The 11,212-nt window shown below is 31.5% G+C and overlaps 1 protein-coding gene across 1 annotated transcript; it reads right to left on the reverse strand.

Annotated features, from left to right (window-relative positions):
* Positions 1-44: 44 nt before the first annotated feature.
* Positions 45-11,003, reverse strand: puf (ubiquitinyl hydrolase 1 puf). The gene is made up of 16 exons (XM_047053082.2): positions 10,624-11,003; positions 10,471-10,567; positions 10,221-10,404; positions 9,599-10,166; positions 9,081-9,545; positions 8,780-9,019; positions 8,491-8,721; positions 7,812-8,429; positions 7,057-7,752; positions 6,269-7,001; positions 4,228-6,217; positions 3,280-4,160; positions 947-3,182; positions 776-892; positions 595-715; positions 45-542 (listed from the first exon to the last, which is right to left on the reverse strand). The coding sequence occupies exons 1-16, from the start codon at positions 10,682-10,684 to the stop codon at positions 274-276; spliced, it is 9,507 nt and encodes a 3,168-aa protein (XP_046909038.1). The 5' UTR covers positions 10,685-11,003; the 3' UTR covers positions 45-273.
* Between the last annotated feature and the right edge of the window lie 209 nt (positions 11,004-11,212).

Consider the following 11,212-nt stretch of genomic DNA (forward strand, 5'->3'; position numbering starts at 1 on the left):
GTATGCATGCAATAACAACATTTGCGAATAAACGCTATTCGAAATTTGAAAATTTTTTAAAATGAATTTATTGATGGTAAATAAAAATGGAGAGAGAGAGATGGATAGAATAAAATTTCCTGGTAATGAAGTAACGTCAAATAGAATGAATTAATGAAAGAGATGAAACAAGTAAAAAGTTCTTTACAAAAAAAATATTGGGAGATGATCATAGAAAAGGATTAGGAAATATAAAATGTGTTATTCATGAATACAAAATGTTTGAAATGAATATTATGAAGAATAACAATTATTCAACAATTCACGAATATCACGAATCAATGTCAATATACGATCAATGTAGTTTTTTATGGTAGCAATATCAGTGTTGATTGACCCAATGGTTGGCATATTATCGTAATACGATGAAGTTTGGCTGCCATCACAAATCGACTTTGGTGACTCATTTTCACCAATTTCGATATTCGACATCAATTTTGGTTTTTTAGTTTCCGGGTTGTTTTTTAAGTGGTCAGCTATTTTCTTTTCCGATTCAGAATCATCTAAAAATCATTTTTTATTATTTTAGAATTTCTATAACATCTATGAACTTACCATTAATTTCAAGAGCAGAGTAAATTTTTTCCAGACTATTCAAATTCCCACTAAAATTGTCAGCTATTTCCTGATTGACCATTGTATTGGATTCGATAAAAAGCTTGATTGCCAATAAATTCTTTATCGCCAAATCAATCATTATTGCTTAAAAAATAAAATCAAAGTAATATCAACTTACCCAAATTAATTGTTGGACAACTTCCATATGTCTCGGGTTTTGATTTTGTGATAAGTTATCCATCAATGGCAGTATATTTTGCTTTACAATATTGACAGTGTATACACGAGGAGATGCCTAAATAAAGAGATGAATTTTAATTAAAAGCAAATTAAAAAGATGACAATTTACCTTAGCTAGAAATGTTTTTAAAAAACGAAAAACAAGATCATCTTTCAGCCAACTTTTTTCTTTCAACAGAATAATTTTCATATAATCATGGAAAGAATTATTCACTGAAAGAAAGTCTACAATGCTGCGGGAATTGTATTCAGGGTTTTCATATGCGTCAAGCCAGAGCGTGATGAAATTATTATTGCGAAAATAAAGACTTTCTAATGCCAATTTAACAGTGAGATCGACAAGTTCTTCGAAAACCAATTCTTTTTTGATAGCAAACCGGCAAATTTCATCGATGAACGAATAATAAGGACGATAAAATTCGAAAACCATCTGATCATAATCAAAATCACGATCATGTTCATTGCTTGCATCAAGGTTGGTAACGTTGAAGCACATTTGAAATGTTGGACGTGCTGGCCGTTGGCTGGATTTAGATTGAAAAGCTTTTTGTCCTCGTTTTGGGAAATATGGTCCAATAATAAAAGGGAAATTCTGTTCGGCGAACACAATGTGTTGGAATAATAAAAATTTGGCTATACCGATAAGATAATCGTAAGGAAAAACTTTGATTAATTTAAAAATAACTTCAAACAAAGCATTCCGAAGATTTGAAGGCGTATAGGAGTTTAATAGGAATAAAAATTTTTTTACATCTAAAAATGTCTTCAAGTTTGATTTATAATCTTGTAGAGAATCATAATTTTCTTCAAAAGCTGACAATAATGATGATATAATTTTCAATAAATCAATCAATTCGGTTGTAATATGGCAAGCAGTTGCTTGATGAAACATAACATACAACGATGAGAATGATTGGAACAAAATACATAATCCGTTGTTTCGTATTATAAAGAATAAATCATCGTTAGTTTCGATCAAAGTTTTCAATACGGCAATGATAGTTCCCCAATGAACACTTGGATCCAAGGTATGTAGATACAATTTCAATGTCATGTTTTTAAAATTCATCGCTTCTTTAGTTTCATGTTCAGTTGAATCCTCGTGAACAGTGGTGAATAATTTGATCAATTTGAAAAGTTCTTGGATGGCTAATGAATATTGATTCGAATATGGAGTAATGTTTTTGAATGCCCACTGGATATTCTGATGGGATGCAAGATAACGAGAAAATGAACGCGAATGTTCACAACAAAGCCTTAATAAACCATAATAATAGGGTAACATATTTTTGTTAAACATTACTACTTCCTGATCTTCATGATCGGCTAGAATATAATTGAATGCAATCTTCTTGTACACATGTGGATTCTGAACAATACATTTGATGGAATCTTTGCATTCTTGACATGCAACATACAAAAACATCAAGAATGCCTGTTTGTTTTGATGAATAGGAATGGCTGGTTCGGATAACTTTGTCTCAAAAAGCATCCAAAAGTCATTAAAATGAGCAATAAATAAACGTTTCTGTTTTGTGTTGACCATAAGATAGGTAAGAACGAAAAAATAATTAGACAATTTTTGTGTGTTAGGCGAATGAGAATCCGAATAGATTTTGACTTTTTTGATTAGTCCGAGTAGATAGCTGAATAATTGGTCTATAATGGTTGAACTTTCTTTGTTTAAAACGATTTCCTTATTGATTGTATATGGAAACGAACGAAACGGTCGATAGTTTTGTCGAAATGAATTGTCCGAAGAAGGTACCAACGAAATCAATAATTGAGCAGTACTTGATCGAACTCTTGGTATGGAATTTTCTACCAAAAAATATATGACCCAATGATCCATAGTGGATAATACATGATCATGCAAAATTTTATTTTTGGGTACATGTTGAATTAACCATTCCAATGTCTGTAATGTTGTAGGTTCGGCTAAATCCCAAATTCTTGGCAGGATCAGTTTAGAAAAGTATGATGAAACCCAAGCAGATTCGGTAACAAATGACAAAATTTTGAAAAACATGGCGCTACTTTCTGGAAATTGAATAATTGAAGAGAATATCATGTTGATGATGTGTGAAAATAAAGAATCGTCCAGATTACAAATGGAGCAAATCAAATTAAAAGTTTGCCTCAGATTTATATTGTCTCGAATTAGTTGTTGCAGAAACTGAAAACTTTTGTTGCTGATTAGCGCATCGAAATCGTGTTTGGAAAGAATCAAATGAGAATTTCGGCTTTGAGCCTTCTCTACCAAATAGACAACCAAGCAAAGCATTTTATCTAAAGATGCTAATCTGGGAAATTTTTCATCCAATATTGGTCGAAAGGCTTGAGGTCTATCACCATTTCATTATAGAAATATAAATAAATTAATATTAAAATTTAACAGATTCACCAACAACGTTCAGTAAAAATTTTAATTTACTAACTTACCTTTCATCAAAATCTTCGTCTTCATTATCACTAAACGATTCAGAGAAATCGCCGACGATTTTTCCGTGATTGAGATAAAAGTTGACAAAAGTGGAGATTGTTCCAATCGAAAGTAATAACTTGTATTCTTCATCGCCTTGTTTGGCAAATTCCAAAAGAAATGAAAAATATTCAGCGAGATATTTGATATTCGGCCTGGCAATTATTAGATCTGAATTGACCAATGAAATCAATCGTCTGATGAAAGCCGTAACTGGCAGATTGAGCTCAACTGATGGACGGATACCATCTTCGGTTATTGACGATGCAAGTGGATGCATATAAATCGATGGATGTATTGGTTTCAGTTTTTGTATGACATGTATGCATAGGCGAACAAAGATTTGGCGTACGGTTTGATTGGAACATTTGAATAAAATTTTCATCGACCACCAATCATTTTCAGCAAGATGATTCACAATCCATTCGCAAGCCTTTTTTGAATTATTGAATTGTTTTATCAACAATTCTATCCAACTGGGAATTGTCGGTTTTTCTTTGGCATGAATTAACGTTTCTAAAACAAACAATGTTGCTAAACGTATTGAAATCAATGTTGATTGACTAGAAATAACACCAGAAAATGTGTGTGGAGTTTGTGTGACTACTCTCCAAATGAAATCAAAATATGCATGTTCAAAAATTAATTTGTCGCGTACAAACGAAATGTTATCGCTCCAAATCCAGTCGATCAATTCTTTCGATAGATTTTCAAATGTTATAGCTGCTGGAATTTGATTTTTATCATTATTAATAGTATTTATATCTTCACATTTCTCATAAAATAACATATAAGCCGAATTCGTTTTTTCGAAACTAAAATCCATAAATTTATCGTTGGTCTAAATGCAAACAAAAAAAATATGTTGATCAAGATGTTGTAAAGAATACTTATTTTTTTTATATTACCTTATCATATGTTTTGCTAGTCATCTCGCCACCAAAACATTCGGTGGCGATCTGAGCTTTATCGAATAGCTTAACTTCTGCATCATTGAATAAAAACCATTTATTTCGTGTAGGACTTTGTGGATCTCGATCCTGGATGAAACAATAATAATGACCTCCCTCAGCTGTTCCAGTGTGCACAGTTACGCCAATCAAATCATATTTAGTACTAGTTTCCTCGTTTAGCTCACCATTGTCGAATAGTTTTTCATTTGGTAGATTCAACAGATTTTTTTCTAGATATGGGGCCATGTCCAACACGAAGGGAAATGAAAAATGAGTGTTGACTTTTTCCTTGGTCATCGTTATCATATTGAAAGTATAACGCATCGTGTTAAAACACAAAATTTTTGGCAATTTTTTGATGCAAGCTCGTTTTTCAGCACGTACTTTTTTTCCACAAACCGAACAATTATACATATTATCGCCATCAAGGGTATCCTTAACAGTCAATTCGTTCAAAGATTCATAAAGATCCCGCATGTCAGCTACTTGACATCGAAGCGTATAAAATTCTTCCATAGTTTGGCTGATATGAGGACAATCTAGGGAAACCACATTGTTGGATTGTAATCCACTAAAATGTTTTTTGACCATGTCTTTAAGATCTAGAGTCATTTCTTCGAGTTTGGTAATCAGATCAGTGAAGAATTCGGTCATATCTTTTTGTTCACAGATATTTAACGGCTGATGATCCATTGTATATACTTTACAAAAGTTTTTTGGGTTATAGGCTTTTCGTTCAGATTCTTGAAGGAAAATGAACATTTTCTGCAATTCTCGCAGAATGGATTCATGCTTAATGACAGTTGACAAATTAGTAGTCAAGATAGCATTTCGTGCTTCAGTAAGCATGAAAAGATGCTGCATACAAGAAGCCATATAACAAGTTGCACCTAGGTTGGTTAATCCAACAAAATCAGAACGGCTTTCATCTTGAGGCCAATATTCCCAAGGATAAGGTGATGATCTACCAAGAATTTCATGGCGATGTTGATCAATAAGTAGATTGGTCAATATGACATAATTATCTTCATTGCCCTTGATCAATTCCAATAATAAATCAAAAGCAGTCTTACGAGTGTGAATATTTTTACATTTAGGTGATTCTCGATGATTGAACGTTGGCAAAGCAAAAAGACAATCAAATATTCTAATTATCAATTCTTTGCTTTCCTGTCTGTTTTTGATAAGTGAATTGTTCTTCAGAATAACCGTCAATAATAAAAATAGACCTTTTAGACCTTCATCTTCAGATTGATTTTTATTCAATTCAAAGTTTTCTCGATTGAATATTAGATTGGCCACTTGAATCGGTAAATTTTCAGAATCGATATCATCTTTAGAGTTAGGCTTTTGTGAATATAAATGATCAATCAAACGACAGACTAATATAAAATAATCTCTATTGCCAGGACAAAAAGTTTCTTTGTCATCAGAACAGAATCGATTTGAAATTCGTGGGATATTGACCAATGATGCTTCTTCGAGAAAACTCAACAAAACTTTGAGAAACTTTGGAAGAAATTTGCAGCACAATTCGGGATTCAGGCTTAAGAACACGCGGGAGAACACGGTACTGGATTCTTTTCTGACCATTTGATCTACATCGTCTATAAGGAGCTTTTTGATGATTTCTTTGGCATTTTTTGATTCAAAAAACAAATAGAAAACGTCAGGATCAGAATAACACCACGATGTGAAAAATGTTAATGTGATGAGCACGACTTGTGAACGTGACCAAATGGAAGTTTGATAAATGAGCTTAGAATTCATGAATACATGGTTCAAAATTATCATTATAGCGTCCAACAATTTTTCTTTATCTTCTATGATGGCCAATATTTCTGGACTGAATTTCAGCAAAGAATTTTTTTCAAGAGAGTTTTTTCGTATTCGTTTATTTTTCCGCATTTCAATATTAGAACATGAACTCAAATTGGTTTGATCGCTAGAACAAGTTTGTTAGACTGGATAGATAGATAACAAAAAAAATGCTTACCAGGTTTTGTCAAATTCTAATCTATGAATTACGTCATCATTTTTCACCGTAACTTTGGTGAATTGATATAAAATTTGAACTAACGATGTGAGACAATCTTGTTTCCATTCAGTCCAATCTCGTTTCAATTTGATCGAACTTACGACATCAATAAATGTTCGATAAAAAAAGCGTAATCCTCCAGTCTCGATAAATACCTGTGGCCAATGTTTGTTAATTTTACGGTAATTTTCTACTAATTGACAAGCGTAAATTAATTTCTGGTTGGAATTTGACGGAAAAATCTCTTTGTAAAAATCATCATAATCAACACTACAGCTGATCTCATCATTACTGAATTGATTAATAGAAAATTTTTCTTTATCATTGCTTTGAACAGCATAGAATTTTGACTCTAATTGCTGAAAATTTTTGATGATCTGGTAAGGTGTTGGTAACATCTGCACAATTTCCCAGATATTTCGAGACAGTATTCGAGCTTTTAAATTATTCACATTAATCATGTCTAATTGTTGCATCAGTATAAATAAGAGTTCGAAATTGCTTTGTTCAATTAAGAGATTCTTAGGATTTTTTTGTTTGAACTCTTCGTTCGAAAATGGCAAGGATAACACGTTTGATGATTTGGTTAAGGTGTGCTTGCAAATATGGAAAGAGATGTTGTTCATTTGGTTGTCCTTGAAATTCAATTCAAGCAAACGTTTTTCATCACAGTCAAAAGAAATTTCGTGATCTGCATGGAAATATTAATTTTAATTTTAAAAAAAATAAAACAATCATTTAATTACCGTTCAGTACTAGACAAATTAGTTGATCTAAATCTGTAGATTGGCCGGGTTCCAATGCCTTTCGAAGAGAACGCCACCAATGTTGAACTTCCGCTCGAAGATCTCCAATATAATCGAACATTGAAAATTCAAATGTATTCTTGTCGTTGAACGGTGAACAAACCATTATATTAATCACAGGTTCGGGTTTGTCAGGAATGCGATGCAATGATAGATCGAAACTAGACGAAAGCTTGAGAGAACGAAAAAAAAAGGAATATCTTGCATGGAATACTTCCAAATAAGTTTTCAGCAATATAACAGCTCTTTCAATGATCAAGAGACTTCGGTTACAAGAAATGGGAAGCAAAATTGATGCATCTTTTAAATAGCTAATACAAGAGCGAATAAATTCTTCTTCTTTATCAAAACGATTTGTACAGCTCAATAGATTGATATAATAATTATTTAGATGACGACTAGCATTCATGGAAACATTCTGGTTAGGATTCTTGAAAGCAATATCCCATAGCAGCTTCACAACAATATTAAATGTTTTAGGATTTTCACAATTTTTAGAAAGAATGAAACCATGTAGATTTTGAAGAAGTTCTAGCGAAATCAATGAAAATGATTCCGGCTTTAGGAATGGCATCTTTTCACATAATATATGCTTGATGATATCAATGTTCAAGCCGTTATTAAGCTTTATTTGATCTAAAATGATATTAGAATTCAAATCAATCAAAAATCATAAAGAGATATAGGTCACTTACTTAGAAGCCAATCAAAAAATTCATCCATAATCTCGTTAGATTCGCATTTGGTGAACACATCCCAAAGAATGTCTACATGTTCTTGCGAAAAGTTCAAATTTTCGTGCGAACCAGCATAAATAAAAACAAAACTAAGAAAATTCAGCCTTATTTGAATTTCCTCTTTGGGAGAGTAAAATTGCGATTTCAGCATACACCATTGTCGATAGTATTGATCATCTTTTTGGTCACAGTTTGCAATCGAATACTTATAATGAGTCATGAAGAGACTGAGATTGTTGAAAAACAATTTCAACATATTCTTTTCTTTTTCACAGTTGTGAATTATCTTCCGAATTAATTTACCTTCCTGATATTGATAAAATGAAGAGAATAATTTTTGAAGCAAACGCAACGATGTGATAACTGAATAATTTCTTGCCAAATTTTCCAGACAACCTGATATGAATTTAAATCGTAGTTCCCGATTACTAGCACAACAGATTGTGTTCCAGAATATTTTTTCTGCAGCATTAGCCAAATCTTCATTAAGAGAATTCAACATGTCATCTTGAAGAATATCATATAATAACGTATTTCCAGGTTTGTGCACATCAGATATTCGGAATCGAAAATCATCTTATAATGGGTGAAAATTATGGAAATGAGTTAGATTAATATATTAAATTATTTAAATTACCTCTCCATTTAGTTTTAGGTGGTTGATCTACAAAGTCTTGATGTTTATTTCGAACAGAATCTTCACTTAACAAACCAAGATCAATTTCCATTTTATTGTTATCAAAACCATCATCATCACCAGGATTCATTCTTTTGTTCTGCCATTGGATAGATGGATCAACAGCGGGATCATCGTTATTCATATATTCCTTTATTTGTATGTGACAACTCAAACTACTCAATTCATCACCTAGGCATAAAAAATGAATATAATAGATTAAAATTTTGGTTGTGATTAAATAAAATACCGTTAATTTTAAAATCATTGTCTTTTTGTGAATCAGAAACATTCTCAGTGATCTCCATATCAAATTCGCTATCCGAAGATTGATTGTCACCATCATCGCCAATATTCAATTTAGGAGCTGTTGCTTTATCCAATTCATGCATTTGTGGACTACTCAAAGTTACATCAAATTCATCCTCTTCATCTTCATCACTGACTTCTATCGAGCTTGCAGACGAACTGTTTGTCTTGATTGTTCGTTCTGAGATAGAAGAAAGGAATAAAATAAATTAGCAAACCAATATAGTTACACACACCCTAACCTTTAAATAGTGAAGACATTATGGAATTTTTATTCAAAATGCTTTCGTCGAACCCAACTTTTTCATTAGACATATATGAACAATTCGAAAGCATATCGGGCTGAATTCCATTGAATAACCAAATATATTTGATAACATTTGAAGCCAGGTTCAATGTATGTTCAGAATAATCCTTTGGTTTGATCTTCCATAAATGATTGTATAGATGATATACAATATCTATTTTGAGGTTTTTTATCAATTGGCAGAGTATATCAAGCACGTATCGTTCATAATGTTTAAGTTGGGCTGCACTCCAAATGAGATCTACATGTTCAGCGGTAAGTCTTGGCGCGATAAAATTCAGAATGAAATGGCTTTGCTTAATCATTTCTACATGTGAATTTGGTCCATAAATATTTTCAAGAATTCTGTTTTCAATCAACCATTGGCCAAGAAGATCTCTTATATTTTCCATATTTACATCTATTTTAAATAAAATTGAAATTTCGATAAAAATTAATGTTTTAATCACTTACTCATTGAGTTATGTGGGAGATCATTGTAGATAGTGATACAGGTGTTGATTTGAGCCAAACCTGATAGTCGCATTGTTAATGTTGATGATGTAAAATACTTGTGAGCAATCTTCAATCCATCTCCATCGAGGCCAAAATTATTGAAATTATATTCCTTTACAACTGACCAAATGTATTCAAACATTGCTCGGTTAGTGGTATTTCTTAAATCATTATCTCGGATTTTACACAGGTAATTTATCACATGTGTTCGCAATGTGACTAGTTCAGGATTGATAGCAGACAGATTGAAATAATACTTAAGGCTCTGTATTGTTGATATCAACGAATTGGCATAGGAGATCGTAAGACAACTTGGATCAGATTCTTTAAAACAATCGATGAACAATTTGAATCCGGATGTTTCGATGAAGTGGACGATTTTTCGCATCAAAAATATAGGCATTTCATAATCACTGAGATCACAATAGTTTGACAAGATCTTTATCTCTTTAGCCGATAATTCTTCATTTTTTGTATAATTAGAATGTTTATATGTAACATAGAGAGGAAAAGAAACTTGAAATGCCTGTAATATATGAAAATATTTAGATAAGCATTAAAAATTTTTTTGAAATATCACCTTTGACAATAATAGCAATAATCTTTCTTTATCTTCATTACTCCAATCTTCGAAGAATAATGAATATTTTGATTCCTTGGTAATAATGGTATTGAGAAAATTAAAAGATTTTATGATCACTGATTGCACCAGATTATTGAAGCGTGTAAAATTTTTTTGATCTTTATAACAACAAGTGCAATGTCTATGAGCGGAAGAATAAACAAAAAAAAATAATCATATGACGATTAACAATTACAATTATTCTTACTTGGTGGACCAATTATTCATATAATTAATCAACAAATTTAGATCATCTCTTTCCAATATATGACCATCCGGATCTTCGGATGTTTGGCATTCATCATCTGAAAATGAAAATAAATTTTTAAAAATCATGATAAATTTCTAAATGTTTATTTACATTTGGAAAGAAGAACAATCATTTCTTTACAATTATCACAAAAACTTTCTATAAGTGACATGATGATAATGAAATTCGATCACTGGGATTTTGGAATTAATATGTCTTAGTTACAGATTTTATTCGATGAAAAGAATCATTGATATATTTTAGATGATGATCATAAGTGATGAATTTATTTTTTTATTTAAAGAATATTGAAATTACATTATAATGATGGCCCGATAAATTTATTTGTTCTCAGGAATAGTGATTCTTTTTTAAACTGTTCATTCACAAAACAAAGGATTATTTAATGGACCATTGGAAATTGTTTAAAGTAAAAAATCTTCAACAATTGTTTTGGTTGTCTATTCATTTATACACTAATAATGTGTGTAAGTGGTATCATCATCACTCTTTTCTTTGCTTTTTTTTCGATGATTCGGTATCAATGAGATCATGTGTGTGGCTATAAGAGTATACAGTGGGAACTCTACTTACGAACAATTACGTTCCAGAAGAATATGTTCGTAAGTCTAATTTCTAACATTTTAATGGTAACAAATCATGTATTGAAAAAGCTTTCATTCAAAATTAGGAAATCAAT

Source organism: Dermatophagoides farinae, chromosome 2 (assembly GCF_024713945.1).
Source record: "Dermatophagoides farinae isolate YC_2012a chromosome 2, ASM2471394v1, whole genome shotgun sequence".
NCBI classification, from domain to species: domain Eukaryota; kingdom Metazoa; phylum Arthropoda; class Arachnida; order Sarcoptiformes; family Pyroglyphidae; genus Dermatophagoides; species Dermatophagoides farinae.

Coding starts and splice junctions, on each gene's coding strand:
- puf (XM_047053082.2), bottom strand. CDS start 10,684: ATGTCACTTATAGAAAGTTTTTGTGATAATTGTAAAGAAATGATTGTT. Junction 7,753..7,811: donor ATTTTTTGATTGGCTTCTAA/GTAAGTGACCTA, acceptor ATATCATTTTAG/ATCAAATAAAGCTTAATAAC. Junction 543..594: donor CTCTGCTCTTGAAATTAATG/GTAAGTTCATAG, acceptor AATGATTTTTAG/ATGATTCTGAATCGGAAAAG.